This window comes from Carettochelys insculpta, chromosome 2, assembly GCF_033958435.1.
Source record: "Carettochelys insculpta isolate YL-2023 chromosome 2, ASM3395843v1, whole genome shotgun sequence".
Lineage (NCBI taxonomy): Eukaryota > Metazoa > Chordata > Testudines > Carettochelyidae > Carettochelys > Carettochelys insculpta.
In genome coordinates this window covers 232,228,279-232,255,317 of record NC_134138.1, presented here as the reverse complement: position 1 = coordinate 232,255,317, position 27,039 = coordinate 232,228,279, and the positions used below count along the sequence as shown (strand labels likewise).

Sequence of the window (27,039 nt, the reverse complement as noted above, 5' to 3'; positions counted from 1 at the left end):
TGTAGGCTTCACGTGTAGACGTAGCCAAGATGATCCAATCTTTCCACGAAGACATGAGAGGAACCATTCAATATGACGGCACATTATCGGATGTTTTCAGCATCAGGAGCAGCATCAAACAAGGATGTTCCGTCGTTGCTCGGGATCTTCTTCGCTGTCCTCCTGAAGCATGCCTTTGGATCTTCAACAGAGGGCATCTTTTTGCACACAAGATCTGATGGGAAACTGTTTAATTTTGCAAGGCTGAAAGCTAAATCTAAGGTGCAGGAAGTCCTCATCAGAGATATGCTGTTCGCAGATGACGCTGCTGTAGTGTCACACACAGAAGACCAGCTTCAGAAACTGCTGGATCAGTTCTCCAAAGCATGCAAGGACTTCGGGCTTTCCATCAGCCTACAGAAGACAAACGTACTTGGTCAGGACCTTGCTGAACCTCCATCAATCAGCATTGACAACTATACGTTAGAGGTTGTCCACGAGTTTGTTTACCTTGGGTCCACCACCACTGACACCCTGTCATTGGAGACTGAGCTAAATAGGAGGATCAGAAAAGCAGCCACAACTCTGTCCAGACTCAGTGAGAGAGTGTGGAATAACATCAAGTTGTACACCCACACCAAAATGCAAGTCTACAGAGCCTGCATCCTCAGCACCCTCTTTTACGGCAGCGAGTCTTGGACCCTGTACGCCCATCAGGAAAAGAGGCTGAACGTCTTCCACTTGCGCTGCCTCAGGCGCATCCTTGGAATATTGTGGAAAGACATAGTGTCCAACACCGCCGTCATGGAGCAAGCTGGAATCCCAACCATGCACACCCTCCTCAGGCAGCGGCGGCTCTGGTGGCTTGGCCATGTCCACAGGATGAATGGTGGCATCCTGTATGGCGAGCTAGCCTCTGGCAGAAGACCTCCCGGACGCCCCCCATTGCGCTACAGAGATGTTTGCCAGAGGGACCTCAGGGAGGTAGACATCTAGCTGGACAGCTGGGAGACAATCGCAGCAGATGGAGGCAGGAACTACACGAGGGCCTTCAGAAGGGTGAGATGAGGATCAGACAGCCAGCAGAGGAGAAGCGAGCCTACAGAAAGCACAGTAAGGACCTGTCAGACACCCAGTACACACATGTAACAGATGCAGCAAGGACTGTCACTCTCGTGTGGGCCTTCACAGTCGACGCTGCAAATATTGATCCCAAATGGAACCACGAAGGGTGCGATCCATAGTCTACGTAGACTGAAGGATGCCTACTACTACTAAACGATCCCTTCCGGGATTGAGCTCGCAATCCTGGGTTTAGCAGGCCAATGCTCAAACCACTGAGCTATCCCGCCCCCATGGAAAGTAACAAGACAACTTGCCTAAAACATCCTTATTTAGTTTATATTGTGTTCTGTAATCTGTACTCACTAAAACCTCAAATTTATTTTGGAAATTTACAGTATCTTTTAAAGAAAAAAAAAACGAAGCATTGGACGCCAGTAAATGTTCATTTTCTAGCATGTCCTCTGTCTATCACAGCAGATAACTCACTTACTCTCCTGTTTAGGTTGTAGAGTACTTGCTCTATTTCCATTTTTGAAAACACCTGGTAGATGTTTTGCTGCAATCAACTGAGGCTTTTATATGTATGCACTCTAAAACCTTTATGTATCATTGCACAGACTTGATTTTTGTCTCTGTTTCAAGGCCTGAAAGTAATATAACAATAAACCATGAGTGCCAGATTTTAGAACTTGCAGGTCTTTCTCTCTCACACTCATTTTCATTCATAGATTGAAAGAAGAAAAATAGTTTTCCTGCTCTTTCAACTTCCAGTTGATCTCTGAACTTTGGCCATACCAGTCACTGAATTGAGCTAGTTGAATAAATTGAAACAAAGAGAATATTCTTTCTGCACCTGCAAAAGAAGCTACTGCTGTCAAAAGCTGGTTTAGCATTTGAATAAACCAGGAGCGCAGGTGCGTAGCCCATGACTTCCACTGGTTCAGTGAGTTGACTTCCTGTAAAACTCGGAATCAAATAAGTACTTCTGAATATTATTTTATATATTTAATAGATTATAAGAAGTTTAGGTCCTAACATAGACTGCCAATTTCAAAGTAATTTTAAATAGGTTTATTTTTTAAAAATAAATTCTGTATTTAATTTAAAAACAAAAATCCTATTTAAATTTTAAAATTGAATCACTGATATTTATCCAATCTGGTCTGACAGATTACTTGGCATAGGGAATAGGTTGAGTTTATCCACTCAAGAGAACTTGTTTTACAGAGATACAAATTCCAAATGGTTTTCACAAATTCACATCTAATGCAAATCAAGTTTTTCTTCTTATATAGAATAGAGTAAACTCTTCAGTGTCTAATATATATTCATTTTTTGCCCCAAATGTTCAAGAAACAAACTAATTCAACCTGTGGAATGTCTTAGTGGCCTGATTTTGTTTTATAGCTCTGCATAAGGTTTTTCATCTGTTAGTGGCAAATCCTCTTTCTAGCATGTGAAGAAAATTCTCTGCTAACATTGAGTCATTTAAAATCTGAAATGTCTGACTAGTTTGTAACATTGCTATTATACTGTGGTTACCCATCTTTGCAGTTATAATGTACCAAATATGTAAATGTAGCACATCCAATATAATGGAAAAAATCTGTGTTGCAAACAAAGCTCTGGGCCTAAGGTGTAATTGCTGAAAACCAGCTCTGAAAGCAGTGGGTTTCAACCAAAGAAAAGGGAAACTTGAACAGGGAATAGGTTTTGAGTCTGTAGCAGTAACAGATTTTTGGATCTGTGACAGAATTGTAGTGACAGAATTTCATGAAATAAAAAAAAACAAAAAACAAAAAACTGGCATGAACATTAGTATCATCTGTGGATTGTATCTGTGGGAAAAGATGAAAATATGAAGCCAAACTGTTTGGGCGAAAACATGAAGCAGGGATGGGTAACCTTCAGTCTGTGGGTTGGAGATGACTTCCTGCAGAATTTCATTCAGTCCCACAGCAAGTTTCCTTGCTGCAGGTTGGAAGCCCTGAACCTCACTGCCTCACCCACTCCAGTAAGCATCAGTTCACAGTGGTTCAGGAAGTTCCGCATGCTACCTTTGCCTGCAGGCACTGCCCCCCATGGCTCCCATTGACTGGAAACTGGAGGAAGTGGAAGCCGTGGGTGCAGCATTTGCAGAGAAGGGCAGCCCGTGGAGCCACCGGCCTCCCACACCCAGGGACAGCAGGGAAGTACCAGCTATTTCTGAATCAAAGTTATATATAACCAGCAGGAAATGCCCTGCAGGTGGAGGAGGATAGAACAGCAGACAGTGAACAGTCTTCTGCTTATATCCCCCCAGAAATCTGTCTGTGCTGCTAGTGTGTGATGGGTCCTTTTTCAAGCTTGTGGGAAGGAAATGTGCTGCAGTTATTGTATTGGAAGTGGTGCTTTTCCAGAATTCTGTTCCAGAAATTAAAAATTCTGTGCTCAATATTTTAATATTCTGCAAACTTCTTCCTATTTTATTTGTCAAAATAACAATATGTAATCAAGCCAGTTTCAATTTTTTGTAGTTTATTTCAAAATATTTGTCAGCAACTTCAAAGTTATGTGCATACAGTAGATCCTCGAAATGTGCGACTTTAAGTTGCCCTTAACTCAGATTAACATGAGTTAAGCACAACTCAAAGCCACTCTGCAGCCGTCTGCCCACCAGGCTCCCCCAGCTGGTGGAAGCCAGGTGGGCAGACAGCTTTCGCCAGTGGGGGAAGCCAGCGAGACCAGGCAGCCTGGGTCCCATTTCCCTGCCACCCTGGGAGCTGGCAAACTGACCACCCTGGTGAGTGGGTCAGTTTCCTGGCTCCTGCAAGCCCAGGGGAGCTGGGAACCAGACTGCCACCCAGTTCCCATCTACTCCGACTTGCATGACATTTGAGTTATGCAGGGTTTGTGAGGAACGCAACCCCTGTATAACTTGAGGGTCTACTGTACTGGGAATGGCGGTTGTACAAACTCTGACATGTTCATAACTCTGAACAAAAAGCGATGCTTGTTCTTTCAGAAATTTGCAGCTGAGCATGGACATAATACAGCTTTGAAACTTTACTTGAAAGAGAAAAATGCTTCTGTAGTCTAACAGATTGCTGTTCTGTATGTGCTCCTTTTTCCCTTTTGTGTGTGTGTGGCGGAGGGGTGGGGAGCCTGCTGCCTGATTGCATATCTCTGGTTCCAAATGAGCTGTCTGGTCTAACTTGATGGGCTGCAGGCTGTATGGAGGAGGAATTTGGAGTCACAACTTCAAGGGCACTGGTAAGAGGCTGGGTTTTTTTAACGTAGTCATTTTGTGACCTAGTCACACTATGGCTTTGTCTACACTACCCCAAAACTTCGAAATGGCCATGCAAATGGCATTTTTGAAGTTTACTAATGAAGTGCTGAAATACATATTCAGTGCCCCATTAGAATGCTGGCAGCCATGGCACTTCGAAATTGACGTGGCTTGCAGCCGCACAGCTCATCCAGATGGGGCTCCTTTTCCAAAAGACCCCACCAGCTTCAAAATCACCTTATTCCTATCTGCTGATAGGAATAAGGGGATTTTGAAGTTGCCTGGTTCCTTTCAAAAAGGAGCCCCGTCTGGATGAGCTGTGCGACTGCAAGCCACATTAATTTTGAAGTGCTGCGGCTGCTGGCATTCTAATGAGGCTCTGAATATGTATTTCAGCACTTCATTAGTAAACTTCGAAACAGCCTATGTCATATGTTGTTTCTTCTTGGACAAGAATAGTATAAACAGTAGGCTTCTTTGCACATGGGCACAGCCAGATCAGCTATTTTGCACAATTTTTGTACACCTGACTCTGATCAAAAGTCAGAAATTAAGAAAGGACTGAAAAATAATCTTGTTTAATAATGTTTTACGCAGGTTTGTAATTGGACGAGAAAAACCGGGACAAGTAAGTGAGGTTGCTCAGCTGATTAGCCAGACCCTAGAACAAGAGCGTCGCCAGCGGGAGCTCCTGGAACAGCATTATGCACAATACGATGCAGATGATGATGAGGTAATAGACTTGTGAGCATTCTCTCTACTCATTACTTCACAATATTTCCTTTTCTATTTCCAGTTCATTCTTTCTAAGGTGCTTGAGATAATGGTGCGTAGAAGCAACATCATATGAAAGATAGATCTTATGTACCGTTCCTGTAAAAAACAAATACCTGTGTTTTACTAACACATGTATTCCAATGGTGCCCAAAATGTAACTATACCTATACTGAAGTGCCTATGTCTTTTAATCACTACAGAGCCTCCAGACAGCTTCAGCTCGGGGCCCTGATGCAGTGAACAACACAATAATTAGTGCATATGACTATGAATCTCTTGAATGCCTGGTAGGAATCTTGTTCAGCTGCTGCATAGTTGAGAGAAGGCCCTCTCAGTCCTCTTGTCCCATTAGCAAGCTTAGCAGTGCTGGGCCAGATTTGGTCTAGATTTTCTATACAGTCAGTCAAAGAGACACTTGGATCTGACATCTCTCTCAACCAACTTTAATTACTTCTTCACTGGTTTTACCATGGGTCCTTCTTCAGGAGCAAAATCACTGACATTTTCAGCATATATTGTTCTAGGAGAGTGAACATCAAATTGTTTGGTACTTCTGTAAGCATTGCTCTTAGAAGCAGTGGCAGTGTCTGCTATGCCTGTGTTAAAGGAAGGAGGTTGATTTGCTAATACACCAATGTACAGGTTGAACCTCTGTCATCCAGCACCCTTGGGACCTGATCAGTGCCAGATGAGAGATACTGACCATGGGAAGTCACTATTGTCTAGCAACATTACCAACACTTTCACTGCTTATGGGGCACTTAGAAGATGTTTAGGGGTAAATTGCAGCTAGATAACACAGAATACTGTGAGCCAGGACTGGTGGCTGTAAACAAACTTTATGGGACCATAGGAAACTTGGCCACACTCCTGATAAGTGGGCATTAGCAAACTAAAATCGTGATGGATTACAAATGTTGCCCAACCAGAGAGTTCTGGATTAGAGAGATTCAACCTGTATTATGCTCTCTCTGGGAAAATGATTATTTATTTTCCTGTAATTAATCTTGCGGTTTCTCAGAAAAAAGATTAGGACAATTTTTATCATCCTCCACCTCCATTAAATCTCCATTCAAAAACTTCAAATCATTATAACCTTAAAACACAAATTGTAAGCATCAGAAGTCAAGTATGCAAAGTAGATATGCTTAAATCAAGCTCTGATAAGTTTTCAAGCAGCGTTTTTCTTAACTTTGCCAACAGATTTCTGTTACTACCAATGGAAATATTTTGTCATTGTCTTGGCTTGCATGTGTGTACTCTGTAGGGAATGGAGAGAGTGATCAGATAAATGGTTTAATAAAGGATTTAAAGGAGATGTTTGTTAAAGGAGAGGAAACAGTGTGTTTGGGGCACATCTGACTGGCACAGAAGGAGTCCAGATACCCTCCCCGTCTCCCTTGTAGCCCTCTTTACCCCTTAATTTGAGGGAGCAGATGGTAAGGTCCCAGAACCAGATTCAGTTCTGAACAGGGTGGAAAAGAAGGGGCGAGGGGCTGACAGAAGTCCCTAGGCTAGTTATTGAATTGACCGTGGAGTTACTTTCACTATATACTTTTATCTGCCAGGTACTTCTGGACAATTGATAATAAGGTTGCAGCTTTATTAAATGACTTTATTATCCTGTCCTTAAGGTATAGCTGGACAATAGCTGTTACAAGATCTATATTTTGTAGTGGTTGATATTCTAGCCATATAGAAATGTTGCAAATTAGGGCTGTCAGATCATTTTAAAAAATGTGACTAATTGTGAGATTTAAAAAAAAATGGTGATTAATTACAGTTTTAATCTCACCGTTAAACAATAATGGAATACCAATTTATATTTGCAAATAATTATGGATGTTTTCTACATTTTCACTTATATTGATTTCAATTACACTGTAGAATATAAAGTGTGAAGTACTCATTTTATGTTGTTATTTTTATTACAATTTGCATTGTAAAAAGATAAAAGTGAAATTACGAGTTGAAGCCTGAAGGGGTGTGCAAATGTTTAGCATATCAGGCATATGTTTCAGTGTCTACAGCAATAGCGCCAGGCAAATACCTGTTCTCGCTTTCAGGTGATATTGTAAATAAGAAGCAGGCAGCATTAGCTCCTGTAAATATTAACAAACTCTTCCACTTAGTGCGGACAAGCCCTTGTCCCTTGCTGAGGAAGTGGAAGTTGGGCCATGTACCTCAAGGCTTGTTATCCGTTAGCTCTGTATTCTTTTGCTTACCTCTCTTTGTCACTGTTAGGGTTTGGAATATATGATATATAGCATAAGGGAGAGATTGCGTGCTCACCCTCTGTTCTCTGTGGAGGGAAGAGGGATGTTTCCAGTTAATACCAGCTAATATGGATGGAGATCATGGCTAGTAGAGAGGAGCATTTTTGAGGGTGTTGGATGCTAAGAGAGGCATCCCTAAAAGAAGTGGAATTGGGGGACAAAGATAAGACTTCCAGTTGGTGAAATAAGAAGGTTCATCAGGTGAGGGAGCTTGCAGTTGTGACAGCTGCCAAGAACAATAGCTGCAGAATTGACATAGCACAGTTGCGCCAGGGTTTTTTGTCCACACAAGTACTCATTTGATTGAGAAATGAACTCATCAGAATTCAGAATTTTGTTCTGAATCTTGCCTCCTTGACAATCAAATGAAGCACTTTGGTGTGTAAAATCAAAGTTCTGTTCAACCAATTAAGAGGGGGTAATACCTGTAATTTTCTCTGAGACAGACAATGCCTATAAATGGGCATGATGAATGGGGTAAAAATACCTTAAAAGTAGGTCATAATAGCAATTTAAATTTGTGAAATAGAAAGTACACACACACAGAGTATCAAAATGAAAAAGCAGTCCAGTAGCACTTCAAAGACTAACAAAATAATTTATTAGGTGAGCTTTCGTGGGACAGACCCACTTCTTCAGACTAACTGAAGAAGTGGGTCTGTCCCACGAAAGCTCACCTAATAAATTATTTTGTTAGTCTTTAAAGTGCTATTGGACTGCTTTTTTGTTTTGATAGTGTATAGACTAGCACAGCTTTCTCTCTGGTACACGCAGAGTAGTGCAGGTATATTTAAAATTTCCAGAGGAAACATTTTTTGCCACTCCATGAAAGCCAAGTTCACATCAGAATGCACTGACCACCTGGCCTCCCTAGTGAGAAAAATCCATGCCTTTGATATTTAGTTCTAAGTACAGTAGGGTTCATAGGTTTAAGGGACTTGAATGGATATTTTAGGGTCCAAAAATTTACCTGCATTAAAATTTGAATGATCTGATTTGAGAATATCCTTCACAAACTGAATTTATATATAAAAACAAAATTAAATTCAATATCCTGTTGTTAGATGAAAAATACTATTTTTAAAAAACAAATTTGAAAGTTAGACCTAGTCAAAATAATGTTTCAGCTCACCTTGCAAGCATAGGCTGCAGAATTTCACTAACAAACACTGATCCCAGGGTTGTGTTGGAGCCCTGCATAGGTAACTGGAAGTTGGACCAAGTGCTTTGTGTTTTCTGTGCCATGTGTTTCCATTGATAACACTGTTTCATTAAGAAGAAAGTAAACAAATGAATCCATGCTAATTTCAAACATCATTAGAAACAGGAAAACAATAAATGTATTATGTGGAAAAGACAAACATTTGTTGGAAAATAATATTTGTGTTCCACAATCTGTGAGCCTGATTCTGCAAACATGAACGAGAAATTTTGCATATTTAAGCAGTGTCCTTAATTTCAGTGTGTTACTGAAAGGACACTTGCAAATTCTTCATTTTATAATTTTCATGGTTTATTCTTCTCTACAGAATAAGGATTCTTTTTCTACAAATCTTAAACTTTCCTATGAGATTTGTTATTTAGGTGAAAAGTGACAGAGAAGTAGCCGTGTTAGTCTGTACTCCAACAAAACAAAGCAGGAGAAATGTAGCACTTTAATGACTAACAAAACGATTTATTCAGTGATGAGCTTTTGTGGGACAGACTCACTTCATTGATCTGATGAAGTGGGTCTTTCCCACTAAAGCTCGTCACCCAGTAAATCATTTTGTTAGTCTTTCAGGTGCTACATTTCTGCTGTCTTGTTTTGTAGGTGAAAAGTGGTGATGTTTATTATACAGCCATTGCCAATAAGATTGTTCATTCTTGTGTATAAAATACCTAGTATGTTGTTAGCAGTGTTTACGTACTGGGATTGATTGGCAAAGGGGCAAATAGCAGTTAAGTAGCTAAGTCCCATTGAAAAAAAGTAAGAGTTAAGTGCTTAAATGCTGTTTGTGCCTTTGAAAATCTCTCCGAGTGTTCTAAAATATATTTCAATTAAAAGTGGTACTAGCCATTGCTTCAAAGCTTGATGAGACTAGATTTGTGATATCAATACTGTGCACCTTCATCAGAGGATCTGAGAGCACATTACCAATATCAGTAAAACCCCACAAAACCTGAGGGATAAATATTATTCCCCTTCCCACATGTACACAGGGGGAAGCTGAGGTGTAGTGGGATGTTAAATGACTTTCCAAGCATACTTAGTAAGTCAGTGACAGAACTGGTAATTGAAGTCAGGAACCGTGACTCTCAGTACCTGATTCTGGCCTCCAGTCTAGCAATGTAGACTAGCTGGCTGGCTGCCTGCCTGAAGAGCTGGTCAGAGTTGGTGAGGGGACCCAAATGGGTTAGGGTCAGCATAATGTCTCCCACATCACTTTACTTATTGCCCACTGGAGCATTGGGTGTAACAGGTGAGCTCTCTGACTGGCCAGTCCCAGCTGGTGTAACATCACCTCACTGTATGTACAGCACATCACAGATATTATTAACCTTTCTATGATATCAATTAAGATTCTAAGATTAGTGGAGTGTCCTTGTTACAGTTCAGTTTAGAATTCCTGGTACTGTTTTTGATAACTAACTTGCATTTTTCTTCTTTGCTAGTATTACATTGTGTTTCCCATTGTTGAGAAATGTTTTGAAGATTGCTTATAGTTTTTTCACATTCTCCCAATCTTGTAAGAGAGCGCTTATTCCATGAATAACATTTCACCAGTCCAAGAAACGTCCACCACTTGTGTCCAAAACCAAAAAAATCAGGTTATTCTTTGAATTTAGATATAATGACATTAAAAAGTATCATGGGTTTTCAGATTAAGGGTCACAGTGGGAATATAAGCAAGTGCCCCAGATCAGCGCAGTCTTTTCCTTGCCATATTGGTAAATGAGACTCATTCCCAACTAGACCTTAGGCAAATGAAAGAGGGATCTTGCTTCTGCAAAAATACAGAATCACTAAACTACAGCTTTATAAAGACAAGCTGACCTTTTCTGAAAATGCCAGTATACCTAAGTTTTCGTTATCATTGAGTTGTGTTTTTAACACTGAGACTCTCACCTACTTGTGCCAGATCTCTGAGAATACAACCATCTTTGCATGCAGAATCCTGTATGTGCACACTTACTAATCTCAGAAGCCATGCAGAAGTGTTCAGGTGTTACAGATTTAATTTTTTAATTACAGTGCCCACAAGCCATGTCTTGTGTGGATAAGAGAATAACTGAAATATTTTAACTCCATAATGTTAAGACAGGGGAATATGCTACTGATGAAGAAGATGAAGACATGGGACCTGTCCTTCCAGGAGGTGACGCAGCCATTGAAGTGTTTGATCTTCCTGAAAATGATGACATGTTTTCCCCAACTGAGCTGGACACCACCAAGCTTGCTCACAAATTCAAAGAGGTACGATGGAGAATTGGTCAAGAGTTCTGGGATGGCACTGGTTCTAGTTATCACATTTTTCAATGAGTTGGCTTGCTCTCTGAATAACAAATTGATTTCTAGCTTAGTTGTAAAGTCAATAGGTGAAAAAAGCTCAAGTAGTCATGGCTGAAATAATTGAGACTCATTTTCTCAGTGTGTTGCCAGATATCTGTTGTGTAGACAAAGGCTTTGCAAAGCATGAATCGTTAATGGTGCTTCTTATTAGAACAATTTACACTTTGATGAGTTTTCACCAAAAATATCTTTTAATCTCTAAGCACTTAATTTGCAGTTTTTCAGCTAGGAGAAGAAGCTGTGGGTTAGTTTGCTGATGGCAGATTTTCTTTCTAAAGGAATTTTTACTTTGCCATTTAAATGTGTCATTCATTGAGAGATAAATGGGCTAAATGTCAGTGAAAATGAATTTAGTGTATTTTCCTGGTTCCCTCCACCCCGTCATAAAGCCACTCTTAAGTGTACTGCAGCATGACATGCCTGGCAGTTGGATTAAGAAAGGCTTCTTTCTTGGAGAAACAGGCACATTGCAGGTTGGGGTTGCAGTGCTTTAATGGTGTTGGGTGGGCAGGAGGCTTGCGTAGTGCCTGCTATTACTGAGTCTGGCTTGGGTCAGCGATGTTAGTTGCAGTCAGTGAATCACTCATGAAGCATGGCAGACATATCAGCTATCAGGCCACTGTACATTAGGCTCTGCGCTCTTAGTATGGCTTATGCCTCATTTTCCACCAAGTGTGGTGCCAAAGGCAACGTGAGACATGTGCAGTTACATTTAGTGCTCCCCACAGGCCTGGAGTAATTGAGCCAAGAACAGTGGCAATAAAGTCCATTTTTCTTTTTTAAATAGGGTGAAGATGGAAGGGGTGAGAGCAGCCGGAACCTCATGGGGGAGGTGAGCGGCAGAACCCTCATGGGGTTGGGGGGAGATTTAAAAGAAACATTCTCCCCTGCCCTCCCAAAGCCAGTTCTGATATCTTCTGTAAATACATATGGTTGGCACTGGGAGGTAGACATAGAGGGTAACCAGTCATGGAGTTATTCCTCACTCAGATGGTGTATTCTTCAGCCTGTAGATGCTTATTGTTCAGTAAGGGTTTCTGCCAGGAAGGAGTTTTTCAGTACACTTTGGTGTTGACCCTCCTCATTGTGGTGATTTTAAAACTCAATTTTTAAAATTCCAGACTCTAGATAATGGTATGTTGCTGTGTTAAATTCTGTCCACGCTGCTGACTTGATTCTCCATGGCCTTGCATGCTGTGTAGTCATTGACGCCTATTCTAAATGAGTGCACAATGCTCTTAAAAGACTTCCATTCTAATCTGGTAGGCTACATTTACACTAGAAGCATCTGTTTACAGAAGTTGCTGTCAGAAGTGATCTTCTGACAAAATATCTGTCAACCAGTCATGTCCACACGCAACAGTGAATCGCTGTCTTGATCTGCTCTGTAAACAGAGTGGCCAGACTGCCTGGCTGCTGTCTTGACAGAACGGCCAAATGGAAGCACAGCAGACAGAGCTGCCCAGGACCTGAAAGCCCTGTCTGTCAATAGAGGGCCCCCTGGGGCATCCACATAGCTTTTTGGTTGACAGAAACTGTCAACAAAGGCGTTATTCCTCATCTCAGAGAGGTGGAACGCTGTCAGTGGACGTGCCGAGTTTTGTCGACACTGTCAACAAAACGCATGTTGTGTGTAGACCCTCCATGATTTTTGTCAACAAAATGCCAGTTTTGTTGACAGAACCCTCTGGTGTAGTCCTAATGTTGATATAGTGTGAGAAAAATGGATGTCAAGTGTTATCCAATGTGCAAAGAAGGCGTGAGCAAGCTCTGGCTCTTTTATCAAATTACCCTGTGCTTGAACATAGTTCCCAATAACTATTTTAAATAGTTTAGACAGCCAGTATGGACTGGACTCTACCCTATGTTTGAATGTGCCCAGAATGACTTTAAACTGTGGAACTGGTTTAATCAACGCAAAGATCCAGTTTAGATGATGTCAGAATCAGGGAGTTGGGAAGTTGCAAATCCAGGTGGCTTTAAGAGAGCTTCACGAAGAAGTGTAGCCATGTAATCTTACTTACACTAGATCTGAATCTTTGATAGCTAACACACGTTTATAAGCAGAATATAAGCACAGCCTTGTTGTTGGGTCACTGCCTGCATTTAACAGCATATAGGTATGTTTTGTTGACTTAGTTAATTAATGTTTTTATGGCATTTGCCCTGAATTTGTTCAACCTTATATGTAGAACTAGTGATATTCAAGCCCATTCTGGTGTTTTGCTGGGATGTAGTATCTAGACTTTCTTATTCTTATCATGGAGCTGTATGATCATTTTGAATAACAGTGGATTAGACATCATCTTTAAACATCAGCACTCTCTGGTCCAGCAACATCTGTTGTCCAGCCTGATTTTAGTTAGCCAGATGCCCACTTATCAAGGGTGTGGCCAAGTGTCCTGTGATCCCATAAAGGTGTTTTCAGCCACCATTCCTGTCTCAGTGTTCTGTGCTGTTGTTTAGCTCCAATTTACTCCATATGTCTTCTGAGAGCCCAGTAAGCAGTGGAAGTGTTGGTAATGCTGTTGGACAATATTGACCTCTAGTGGTTTGGCAAATTCTCTGGTTTGGCACCAGTCAGGTCCCAAGGGTGCCGGACTAGAGCAGTTCAAGCTGTAGTTAATATTTGTAAAGCATTTTTGAGGGTGAATACTTTATATAAAACAAAGTTATCATTGTTAACTGATCCTATATAGCACTAGATAAATTTATGGTACCATACATAAAAATCTGAAATTGTGTTTGTGTGCCAAGAATGTGCATGGCATTGTATAAAACATAGAAACATGCATGCCCCATTCCCCCAGGAAACACCAATATGATATTGAATCTAAGATCCAGATTTGCTTGCCAAACCATTTTCCTAGATCCTTATTTAGTGATAAAACAGAAATATATACTAAAATGTCCATTACATCTGTGCCACCAGTCAAAGTGAAACGTATATTCAATCTTCGTATTGCAAAACATAATTCCTTTTATCCAAACAAAAACGCGCTCAATGCAAGAATAGTCTCTGCTGCTGTTTCTACCTCAGAGGGACCTGCTGTACCACATGCTGATTCAATGATCTGACTGAGTGATCAGTATTAATTTTTTTCTTAATTAGTGAAAGCAAAAATAACAGAAGAAATCATCTGCACCTGCCCAGATTGTCTCTTTAATAATAATCTAAATATAGTTTGCATGTTTGTGAACTTCTGTAGGTGGGAGAAGATAGCTCAGTGGTTTGAGCCCTGCCTTACTAAACCTAGGGTTGTGCGCTCAGTCCTTAAGAGGGCTATTTAGGGATCTAGGGCAAATACATATTAAAAAAAATCAGTTAGGTATGGTGAAATGTCCTGCTGTGAGTTCAGCAGACTAGACTCAATGGTCTCTGAAGGTCCCTTCCAGCTCTATGAGATAAGGATGGATAGGGGCTGCTAGCAGATGGCGCAGAGCATCAACATGTGAACTTTCCATTGCATCATCTCTGGAAAGGGTGTAGTCTAATTCAGCCATTCTTCCCTTCATCTCAGATTATCCCAAAATAGCTGATCTAAGTAAAGGTATGGTGTTTTCACAAAGACCATATTTCTAATGTGGCTGTCTTCTGATTTTCTCCATTCTTACTCCACTCTCAGGAGAAATTATTTTTGTAGCCACTCACAGTCACCAGCCATTCAGGCCTTGCAGTGGAGGGCCTCCTGTGTGAATTATTTCAGAAGTGTGACAAATTATCATTTTTTTTCAGGTATTAAGCATAGCATCCCCCTTTCAAATCCTCCATCTTATCTGGGCAGAGACAGAGGAGTCCAAAAATGCCTTCTTTCCTGATATAGATGTTATAACATCTTGTGATTGAAAGGTGGAAGGTCCACTTAAGGTCTTTGAAGGAACTGAGGCAGTGAGGATCCCTATTAAGCACTGTGTCAAGACTAGTGCCAGTGTCAGGGAACAGCAGTGGGTGTTGGTCCAGTCATGGGAAGCTGCATGATTGTTGTACGTCCCAATCTAGAATGAACAGTCTGAGTTTGTCTCCTTAGCCCATCTTCCCACATTTCACCTGTATAATGACCTACTGCTTGGCTTTTACTGATCTAGTGAAAAGGGAATTAACGGAACCACTAGCTTAAGGTGTATGTTTCTGTTGGAACTAGGAAGGCACTTGTTTCTATTCATCTGACTGCTTCCCAATCTTGATAACTGTATGAAAGAAAAGATACAGAAAAAACATTTGTATGCACAAGAAGAAGCATTCTCTTTGCAACCTATACTCATCCTCTCTTTCCCAGGAAGCTGACTTGCTCAGTATCCCAAAGCCATAGATTGGAAACGGAAGATACAATAACATTAACTGTTATTGGTGAGAGCTCAGCTTCATTCCTTTCCATCTCATACCCAGTTCTCCAGTCCTCTATGCAAGACATTTCTGTTGGTTGCAAAACTGGGGCCAGTGTGGATCCAGCAAAGTTCTGCTCTCTCTGCTAGTCTTACCTGGCCAAGAATAGCTAGTCACAGCATGTAACTTAGTTTTAATTCAGTGTTGTTGTATTTCTCTCATCTGTATTGAGTTTTTGTAACTCAACTGGGTAAGCATTTAGCTGTCAGGAAATACTCAGATATTTTTTCTTTATTTTAAATCATAAAATAGAAGTGAATTCTGTGGAAAAGTTTTGACTCATCAGGTAAAGGAAAACTCTTTTTAAATTATAGATCCAAATCCTATGCTAATATCCTGATTTATACTACCCATGGATCTGACCCTTAAACTTTCCTCTCCTATGCTTGAAAAAGGAGGAATTCTTGTTGCAGGAAGTATCTGTAATAATATGCAAAAACACTATAATGTGTGTCAATTGAGGTTGATCTATAAACAACATACTTAGCACAAATCTATAAAAATAAGGAGTGAAAAATAAGGCACCTAACTATACATACCTTGACTCTTGCATCAGGTGATACACACAGACACCTGACCATTTGCACAGCCTCCGTGTATACCAGATATTTGTTTCTGCTCCAGTAGAGAAGTCTGACTTCCAGCATCTGTTTCAACAGTCTCACCACCACCACATACCTACCACATTTGCTTTCTCCTGTTCTTTCTGCCCACTTCTGGAGACCAGCGGTGCCCGTTGTCAGTTGTCTCTAGTCAAGTGCCAAAGCTAAAGCCTAATGGGGGGGATGGAAGTGAGGTTTTATTGTCCGGCGGCATGTGTTAGACCTATAACAGGACAGCAGCTATTATTTTTATGAAGCAAAGTATATTCGTGCCAGTGCCTGGTTGTGAAAGTGGAACCTTAAGCCAACTAGGCACTTTCATGAAGATGCTGTGTATTGTTCGTAGTAGCTGTTGCTTGTGACACAGATTCTGCTTTTTAAATGTATTCAGACAGTTCAAGAGCTCTGGCACTGCACTGTCTGACCTGTTTTTATAGAGATCCTGGTCTCCAAGAAAGCAGCCTTTCCTTTTGCCAGAGATAATTTTCAACATAGCCCAAGTGGCCGAGGACTAGGAAAATCAGTGCCCATACTTTTTGTTAGTCCCCAGTTTCAGCTGCAGGGAACATTACAGCATGTGACAAAAGGTCAGTGATCTGCTCCTCTTCTGAACTGTTGCAAAAGGCACCTGCACATCTTGTTTGGAAATGGAAGTGGTTAATGTAAATCACGTTGTCCATGTCCATGATGAGATTTCAGTTCTGTTGAGAAACATACTTTTTATTAGTAAAATAAATTACATACGTAGTCAGATGTCCAACCCCTCATTAAATACAGATTTTTGAACCTTGTTTTGATTTGATTTGGAAATTAACAGATGTTATATGAAAATCCTCAAATTATGCATTGCACAATTGGAGGAGATACTCTGTTTTTATATATATAATATACTGCGTATATAAATTGAAATACATGTAATATAAAATTTATTTATTTATTTATTTATTTATTAAAATAAATAACAAATCACTCTCTCAATGGGACTCCATGCAGTCACTGGTGGTCCGGTGAATTTACAGTGTGTGTAAACTGTTGTAGACTAAGGGCTTGTCTTCATTGCATGGTTCTCTTGAACTAGATCTCAGGATTTTGACCCTAAACTGACTCCAATCTACATGCAGAAATCTCTAGTTTGAGTTAAGTGGTGTTTTAAACTGAAGCATAAATGGGCCATCAGGTATAGGTTGGAGCTCCAATGCTGCTTCTGCTCCAGCTAGTAATGCTTTAGGAACTCAGCTGCAGATTTTAGCTCAGATTGGACTTGCTCATCAAATGCTAATCGAGTCACACAAGGGTACTATTTCAGAGTGGCTCATTTAATCTAACTCAGGTAGAGAGAGGGTACATCTACACTTACGGGAAGATCAACGCTGTGGTGGGTGATATTTCAGGATTTGATTTAGGGCACCTAGTAAAGACATGCTAAATCAAACCATCAGGGCTCCACTGATGAGCCTGGTACTCCTCATTGTTGTGAGGCGTAAGGGAAGTTATAGTGAGAGTTTTTCTCCTGTTGGCCTTCTGCTTGTGGGGACAGCAGGACAAATCAATTTCAGATACATCAACTCCAGGTACTCAATTCATGTAGCTGGAGTTGCATATCTTAAATTGATTTTTTCGTTGTAGTGTAGACCTGACCAACACAAGTTAAATGTTGCAGAGAAGAGAAGCCCTATGAGAAGAACATCACTTTTCCCTCTCCCCTTGTATGCTTGGAATCCTTCCTACCAGTTTCTTTAAAATTTGGAGCTATTAATCAATCATCTGCTTCTGTGACATGCCCACTTACTCCAGTCAGTGGGGCTTTCTAAGAATTCAAGCATGCACCAGGACATTTTCACATTCAAATCAGAGGGGAGCAAAACCAAGCAATCTTTTTTTTTAAAACTGCAAGATGTTTCGTTTTGCCAGACAGATTGGGTGTCCTAATCTGAAATGATGAGTGGTTAGACAGACCCCTATTTTTAATTAGATTGCACAGACTGAGTCATTTTGCAAGCTAGACATTTTAATTTACAATGTACTGCACTGCAGCACTTCTCTATGCCTTCTGCTGTCTAATAAGGTATTCAGCTGGCAGCAGAAGCTTCAAAAATATTGGAGTTCTCAATCTCTGAGTTCACTTGTTTATTTTGTGGTTTCAATTTTAGTTGCAAATCAAACACGCAGTTACAGAAGCTGAAATTCAGAAGCTGAAGACAAAGGTAAGGATCAATCCATACTTAATTCCTGCTATTTTTTTTTTCTGTTTATCTGATGGAAAAGACACATATCTGGATGTAAACCAAAGTTCTTATCGGGAAAGATTCATTAAAATGAAACTCAGTTTAAGCTTGTTTAGGTGTAAATCTTCCAGTAAAATTTTCAGTAAAATCTAAAGCATAGCTGTTGAGAAACGGCTAAAATATTTAGTCATCATTAAATGTGCATTTTAAAGAATAGCATGATGACAAAACAATTTTAAACTAATGCCATTTTTAACAATTCCATAAATTATATTTTGATTCATTAATTTCAACCTTCTTAATGGTTTTCTGATCAGTAGAGATCTGTAGACTATTTTTTGTTTCCTCCTGTGATTTTTTGGCATTTTCCTTTCATTTAACTGTTCGTTTATGTGAAAGAATTTAGTACAATATTTGATTTTTGCATACAAGAGAAACTACTGAATACAATTTAAAAAGCAGATTGATTTAATGGAGGAAATTATTTCACAATTGGTTCTTAGAATTTTGATTTAAATAATGGCTTTTTATACTAGTGTAACCTTTATGAGACATTTGGGCTTTGATGATTCAATTGTTGAGTAATAGTTTTTATAATAACATGTTATATACATCACAAAAGAAAATAAAAAGAAGACAAAAGAGCAATTTTTAAAATTAAAAAAGCATTCATCTGATTTTTTCTTCCAAACATCTGTAATTTTTAGTATTTGTCACTTAGATCTGCTAAGATTTCTGTTAAAAGGAAATTACAGTTTTATTTTATGTGAACTCTTTTGGTTCTCCATTTTAGAAAGCCAGAAATGTCCTGCCCTCTTTCCAATTTAGGCTCTTAGCCAGCAATTACATCCACATGCGTATACTTTTGCACCCATGCACAGTCCCATTGGTTTACTTGTAATGCGTCCTGGATGTAGGCATTCACCTCTGCAGACCCAGTTGCAGAACTGGGATCATGGTCTTTTTCTTCGTAACATACTTTCCCCTGACCTCTTGAATAGATCCCTGGCTGTCTTTGGTTAAAGTACCAGTAAAACAGTAGGATATTCTGTTTATTCGTGCATCTTTTATGAAATCAGCACAGCTTTGCCAATACAAGTAAACAACTGTTGATAAGTGAATAAGTGGTTCATAAAACATTATTTGCTTTTTGTAAATTATATGGACTTTTATCTGCAAGGTCCTAAGTAACCTGGCCCTGATCCAGCCAAGCACTTAAGCCTGCAGTTAGATTTAATAATAATAAATAAATTCTAGATCTACCTAGCAGTTTTCCTTGATAGATACTAGGTCACATGAAAAAGGATTATCTATTCTGAATTTATAGGGTAAAATCCTAATTCTGTTGGATGAATAGAAAAACTCACATTCACCTCAGTGGGGATAAGATTACACTTGGTTGGGTCACCAGCATTCTTAAAGTTGATTAAGCACTTGGATGCATCATGGATGGAGTGGTCAGCCCCTGTCAAGATAGAGCCCTGTAAATTTAATGAACATTTTTCTATCAGTATCATCGCTTCAGTAATTTAAACAATAAACTGAGTTTAAGATTATAAACTAGAACCAGTTTTTTCCTGTTTTTGTAACAGTTTTAAAAATCAAGAGCTATACTGGGTTTATAACTTGTCTGTTTAATTAAAAAAAGCATCTGAATTAATATTTGATATTAGCTTTACCAATTTGCTCAGGGTGGGTCTACACTTGGAACTAACTTTGAAATTAACATCTAAATTAGGGGCTACTTCGAGGTAGCCTGCAGAGCCTCTGCACACATTTTACTTTGAAGTTAACTTCCAAGGGTAAGGGAGCCCAACTTGGAAGTCCTTACTCATTACTGAAGAATGGAGTAGTGCCCTGCTTTGAAGTTGTACTTCAAAGTAAGCAACTTCGAAGTTATTTTTGTAGTGTAGACATGGCCTCAGTGTATTAAGATACCAATCTGCCTTTTTAAGTTTCTAAATTACACTGATTGTGAATAAGAAATTTTCATTGTGTGAAAATTGGTGCATTAAGTTGAGAGTTATAAAGAGTTTCTAATTTCAGAAAGGAGGAGATGAAGTAGCTTAGACAAAATTAGCTTTTCCTCCATTATTTTCTAAATAGCCTTGTGATAAAATGAAATATACAAGTTACAATTTGTAATTCTAATAATAAAAGCTCTTCAATTTCTTAGTCCATAGTGCTTTCTAACATACCGTTCAGATACATGAGGTAGTACACTCCTGGCTCTGTACAGTGTCCCAGGTGTATCACCAGAACACACTGCCACATTAGAAAACTAGAATTTTAAAAATGCTACCATGTTCCGCAGGAGCATAGGAGCACTGGTGGATGCCAGGAGGAAATTAATCAAATTAATTTAAGCTTATTCATTCTTTTGTGTCAGAGATGTATTAAAATGTTCTCTTTGTGCTGGAATAATCTTTGCATTAGTAATACACAACCTTTTTAATCATTAAAACACTGTTTTTTGCTCCTGTTAATACTTCAAAGTGTCTTGAATTACTGATTTTTAATGCAGCTTTTTATTCTCAACCCACTGTATTTGCTGTGTCCAGCTACAGGCTGCAGAGAATGAAAAAGTGAGATGGGAACTGGAGAAGACCCAGCTCCAACAGAACATCGAAGAGAATAAGGAAAGGATGATGAAATTAGAAAGCTACTGGATTGAGGCCCAAACTCTGTGTCACACTGTGAATGAACACCTCAAAGAGACTCAAAGCCAGTATCAGGCTCTGGAGAAGAAATATAACAAAGCAAAGAAATTGATCAAGGACTTTCAACAAAAGTAAGCAGCTGCTACAGGCCAATGATTAAATTAGTTGCCAGACAGGGAAGGTTTTTATATCATATAACTGCATCTGTCTTAAAATGTGAAATCCAGTGTTAAAAACCAGTAAGGTAAAACAACATTTTCACTTTGCTACTATGAAAGCCGTTGTTTTTGTTATTACTAAAAAATGACAGCATTGTGCATATTCTAAATGACTGACAATGAATTAATTTGCAGTACTCATCCTTGGAGTTTTAGAGGGCCATATTTTCAGCAGTTTGCTATTACGATGTTGCATCAGTTTGACTAAGTGTTGTTTTGTACTGATGCCGCATGAAGAAGGCAATCATGCTGCGACATTGTCACACTGTGTTTTTCTTCTTCCTGGCTCCCAGGGCTCTCCTTAGGATTTATGGGGCTCTACGCAGTACTATTAAACTGGTGCTCCTAAGACCAATGGCAGCTGAAGGGAAGTTGATTTTCTAGAGATGTGATTTTATAATCTTCAGCAACACGCTAATGAAACATTTTAAAAGTAAATTTTAAATTAAGGTCCTGTAGGCCAGGAATGAGCAAACTTGTTATGTCAGGCACCAGTTTTCATTCCTGCAATTAGCAGCCCTCCCACCCCCAACCTCAGGGAAGAACATGGGGGGTATGGGGGGGCACATATGAAGGGAGTTCTGGGGGGCTCCAGGGGTACCCCAAAGCTGCAAAAGGTGAGGGGTGCTCAAGGGGTTCACCCCAGGAGGGTATGTGGAGGACTCAGGGGGTGCCCCAAAAGGGGAGAAGCACATGGGGGGTACCTTGAAGAGGCACTCGGGAGGATTCACCTGCTTCACCACCTCCACCTTGTAGGTGTTCTCCTTGCTGTGCTTCTGGCCATTTAACTGGATGCCTCTGTAGAGCAGGGAGGTGGTGACCCCAGGCTGTGCTGTGCTGATGGGTGGCAGTGGTGTCATTCCATCCCCAGGCAGCAGCACTTGCCCCACACCAGCATCTCGGGGGCAGGGGATCCTGCGTACCAGTGGGCTGTGGGGAACAGAGTGGCCACCTTATCAAGCTGAGAACTTGCCAGCTGCCTTCGCCACCTAGCTCACAGCCTCCCAGGAATGCCTCCACACAACCTGATTGGCCCAGTGGGCACTGTCATGGGCAGGGTGCCATTCCCATTGGTCACCACACTCCCTTGGCATGCGCAGCAGTGGATGCCGTGGTGGAGGGAGAGGAGGCAATGGGGCCAGAGTGAGCCAGCATGAGCCACAGGGGAGACAGTGGAAGCCCCGAGGGGCAGTGGGGGTGGGGGAGGCCAGTCATGCTGTGCCTCCGTACAAAACTTTGTGCTCCCTCCCAAGGGTGCACAGCCCCCTCTTTGCACACCCCTGCAGGAGAGCAACACAGTAAATTCAGAAACTGACAGTATCCACCGGGGGCTGGCAAATGTGGCCTTTTCACAGGTTCATTGTTGTGCTATTACGTCTGGCAGGTTTTTTCACTTTTAAATAACTAGATCCTCTGTGGAGGAAGCAGAGCCACAGAACAGGGATAAGAAGATGCAGCTGTATGGACACTGAGACCCAATACTGCTCCATATTTTGAGGTGCCCTGTGCAACTGCATATTCTGCATATGGGTAAGGATGGCCCAGCTGACTCCAGAGGATGTTAGAGCTGAGCTGAACTAAAACTGGTGTCCAACACACTAGCCACATGTGGCTATTTGGACAGTTGAGTGTGATTAGTTGGCTTGAATAATAATATTTTCAGCGTAATGTGGGTAGTTTACTCTAGCAGTAGCTTACTGGACACCACTGAACTAAAGCGTATCTGAGCAGTTTTTCGTGACCTCCCATTCCTGACATTTGACCAGTAATTTCTTAATTTATGTAACATGTCTCATTCTCCAAAGAATTTTACAAATTTTACACCATGAGTCTGTCCTCTGTTACTGAAATCAGTCATTTCTAAAGTGAACCTCATCTGTTTAACAGTATAAAGTGACAATTGATATCACCTAGCAGAAAAGTTGAATACCCGCCCCCCCGCCACCATCTCACTGAAACTGCAAGGAGAACTTTAGGTAGACAAAATGTTATTAGCCACACTGGAATTTTGCCCTATTATTAATTTTAGATTAATAATTGCGTCAGGTTTTCAAGAAAAAAGTAGGAGGAACAAACCATCAGCTGGTGTGGGCATGCTACAGTTGTGCTACCCAAAGTTACAGCAGTGGAAGATCTGGCCTATCATTTTTGACTTCCTCAAATCCCTTCATTACCTCACAGATTTATTTATAATTTTTGGATGATTAGTTTTGTACCTTATGAGTTAGAGGTGTAAATTTAAGTGATAATACACAATTGTTTTCATAGCTAACAGTGATTCTGTTCCAATGGTAACTGCAGATATCAACATAACCTGAATTAATGATGCTTTCCTGGTACAAATTATAAGGTTAATTCAGTTTATCACAGTTTCTACACAATTATTGTTGACAGTTTGAATAGGTGGGTTTTTTACCTTAGTTTTTCACAAAATGATTACAGTTTATTCATTTGGGTTGGTAATAACTACTTGGTTGTTTTCTCCTACTAGCAACTACGTGTATATAATTAGCGGATTAGTACTAAATCTCCTGTTAACCCAGGATCATTTTTAAAACAAATGGATATATTGATGTGTATCATGTCAGTAAATTTGTTAATTTTCTGGCTGAATCTGTGATTGTTCTGACACCAGCAAATATATTTTTTTCTCTTAAGAGAGCTTGACTTCATCAAACGCCAGGAAGCTGAGCGAAAAAAAATAGAAGAACTGGAGAAAGCACACCTTGCAGAAGTTCAAGGCTTACAAGCTCGTGTGAGTAATGTTCTCTCAAACGTGTGTAGAATAAGATAAAGCTGTCTGATAGTTTGGAAAAAATGCTAGTTATTCATTTTGGCTAATAATTGGGTGTATTTTTCTTAGATTAGAGACTTGGAAGCTGAAGTTTTCAGGCTGTTGAAGCAAAGCGGGAGCCAGGTTAACAATAACAATAACATTTTTGAAAGGCAAACATCTTTTGGAGACGTTTCCAGAGGAGATCCAGTGGCGAGTCAGGATGTAGAACACGTGTCTTGCCTCGATGGCTTAAGTCAAGGTTTGTTTGAACCAACTCAAAACTCCTGTTAATCTGATTTGCTGTATATGAATGTCACAGTCATGATTTAAGAATTTACAGTAAATAATAAATGAATATCATAATCCTGTCATTTTCATGCAAATGCAGTATCTGGTAGCAAACACTTTGTTATACTATATAGTGGTACTGAAGCACTATAGAGTAGCTGTAAAATAAATATTCAGTAAGTGTGGATGATCAATAAAGCAGAGGTCATTATTTAGTTGTTAAGTCTTAAGTGAATTTTCAGTGTGGCTGCCTAAAACATTTATGTTTAATTCTGTGTGTGTGTTGTGTCAATAAAGTGTAGAAAGATTGTGGGTTTTTTTCCCTGTGTCCTAATGTCTGTCTTTAATTACCCAAGCTACCAAAAAACAAACAGGAACAAAATTGCCAAAATATCTAGATGTAAATGATCTTTTGTATGTACAAATAAGTAAATGAGCTATATGTATATACCGTGTATGTATATAGGTACTAAATATATCTATCGATATTATATACAGATAGGTATGTACATAAGTGTATATATGTTCACCTATGTATGTGGGTATACGTGTGTACATGTGCAAATTGAAGATAATAGATAGATGACGAAATTATAAAGTTGCATTGACATATCAGGACATTATCTTAAGCATGAAAGTGAAGCTCATGGGATTCGTGATGTCATCAGACTCTTAAAATGTATTTATATGATCTTAGTAACTGATCTCCTGGTTTGTGTTTTATATATTCAAACAACCACATAAGATCTTAATAAGAAAAATGTGTTTTTATTAAAGTCATACAAAGAATGCCAGCTTTTCCCTTCTCCATGTTGTTTCTCTAATGAACAGAATGTTGTAATTGACAGTTCTTTATATGTAGTTATGGACAGTTCATTCCTGGGTTGTCGGGATTGTTGGCATTAGAAGTTCTATACTCTGCCAGCATACAGTGGATTGTTGATCATTTCCATATTGATTACTATGTCATAGACCAGTGCTTTTCCTCACACTGAAATCTTATTTCATGGCTGTAATGCCACAGCTTCCCTGCAATTTATTATGTTTCACTTCTAACATCCAACAAAATGAAGACACAGGAATCTGGAAAGTATGCCATTATTTATTCCCATTGCCCAAGAAGTAAGGAATATTCAAATCCACATAGAACAGGAGGAGACTGGCTCGTCGGCAGAGAAGGATGATGTGAAATGATAAATTATATGAGTAAACAATACAGACTAGTAGCAGAAAGCCCAGTACTGTGTCATACCCATTTATTAACAAGAGACTCCAAAATCCAACCAGTGAGACAGTTACTCCTTTCTACTGAATATTGGCTAGGCTTATTTGGGACTTCAGTGCTCTTGTAAGTCACTTTGAGTTCTCCACTGATGTTTGAGCAGCACTTTAAAAAAAAAAAATAAAGTAGGCAAAAGTGCAGGCAGTTGAAAAATGGTAGAAGATCTTGCAGCCAACACCTTTGAGGAGATATGAGTCAGATTCAGTCTAGAGGAGACAGAGACTTAGTAAAGCTCTACAAACTCACTTAGAACGGTTGTAAGAATGAAGGAAATTATTATTATTATTAATGAACAAGAGAAAGAGCAAGAAATTCATGAGATGTAGCCTGCATTAGGGAAAATGTGTATTAAATTTAATCCTCTACCCATAAACACAGTTAAGTGGTGCAGAGAGATGTCAGGGAAGATTGACAAGGCCTCTTTGCTATTAATGTTGCTGTGCAGACTTTAAGAAGTTATATCAAGCCTGCAATGGCAGATAGGAACATGAGAAGGGCCAAAGACCCACTAAAGTAATTTCCAATCAATGCCATCATTACACATAGGCAGAATATGCAGCAGCGTAGAGCACCCAAAAATATGGGGCACCACTGTGTCTTCATGCCCACATACACACCTCTTCCTGTCCCTGTTCTGTGGATCTGCTTCATCTGGAGAGGATCTAGTTAACTTGAAAGCGTAAAAAGCTGCCAGACCTATTAGCCCTGATCCTGTGAAAGAGGCTTCAAGTGGTAATAAAGCCTTTTATCAGACATTTGCAAAATCCAAGTATATATTGTTAGTTTGTGAATTTACTGTGTTAAGGAATATTTACACTTGCATTTTATTCATGCACGCTTAATCTTCCACAAACAACAGAGTTTTGCTGCAGCTAGTGAAAGTTTGAATGCTGCTGTCCTGCTGACAAAACAAAACCCACTTGTAGGGGATGAAAATATGTCGTCAAAAAAAGCATTCTCACCAACCTTATCTCCCAAAAGCTGCCTGGTGTAGCCATACCCTTCATTTACAGGACATTAGTTTAAAATTTGCTTTCAAAATATTTCATTGCTCTGTTGCTTCAGAATATAACATCACACCTCTAAAAAATCATCTTCGTTCTCCTTGCCCCCTCCCACAGCAGCAGTCAGAGACATTGGCATCAGTTCAATTGAACTGCATAGAGCCCCATAAATCCTAAGGGCCTCCCCATTTCCAACCCAAACAAAAATGATCTTATGAAAACTCTCAGCCTTCGCTCCCTAAGACCATACACTAGCTGAACACTTACAGTCCATTCTGGAACAGTTCCTGCAAGGTCTGAGCAGTCTCAACTTTTACTGATGGCCCAGAGGGTCCTTGCAGCAGCTGCTCAACTTTGTGCAAGATTGAGCCATGTGTGAATGAAATGCAAGTTCCTTATCACATTAAGTACTTTAGGAACCACTGAGGTTCAATTATACAGATGAATCTTGTTTTTACAAAAGTCACAGGGGGAACCTGCAACCTTTTTGTGATGAAGGGCGCTGATGCTATATGAATATTAAACATTATTAAACTTTAATACATTAGTGTTAAAGTCTAGTTAAAACAAAAATCCTCTCCAGTATAGAGGAACACATCCTGATGTGTTGATTTTTGGCACATTTATGAACATTTTAACAATTGCTTTATGTGTCAACACAAACTAAATAATTTTCTGC

The 27,039-nt window shown here is 39.8% G+C and overlaps 1 protein-coding gene across 4 annotated transcripts in view; it reads left to right on the top strand.

Moving 5' to 3' along the window:
* The window catches only part of PPP1R9A (protein phosphatase 1 regulatory subunit 9A), a 245,320-nt gene that overhangs the window by 162,898 nt on the left and 55,383 nt on the right, over positions 1-27,039 (top strand). For 2 of the 4 annotated variants that reach the window (XM_074984711.1, XM_074984712.1), the window contains exons 6-12: positions 4,913-5,048; positions 10,670-10,825; positions 11,709-11,753; positions 18,058-18,111; positions 20,694-20,923; positions 23,669-23,765; positions 23,874-24,045. In XM_074984711.1, coding sequence (XP_074840812.1) covers positions 4,913-5,048; positions 10,670-10,825; positions 11,709-11,753; positions 18,058-18,111; positions 20,694-20,923; positions 23,669-23,765; positions 23,874-24,045 — 890 coding nt within the window. The remainder of the gene's footprint in view (positions 1-4,912; positions 5,049-10,669; positions 10,826-11,708; positions 11,754-18,057; positions 18,112-20,693; positions 20,924-23,668; positions 23,766-23,873; positions 24,046-27,039) is intronic. The other 2 variants (XM_074984713.1, XM_074984714.1) reach the window with 1 other exon arrangement.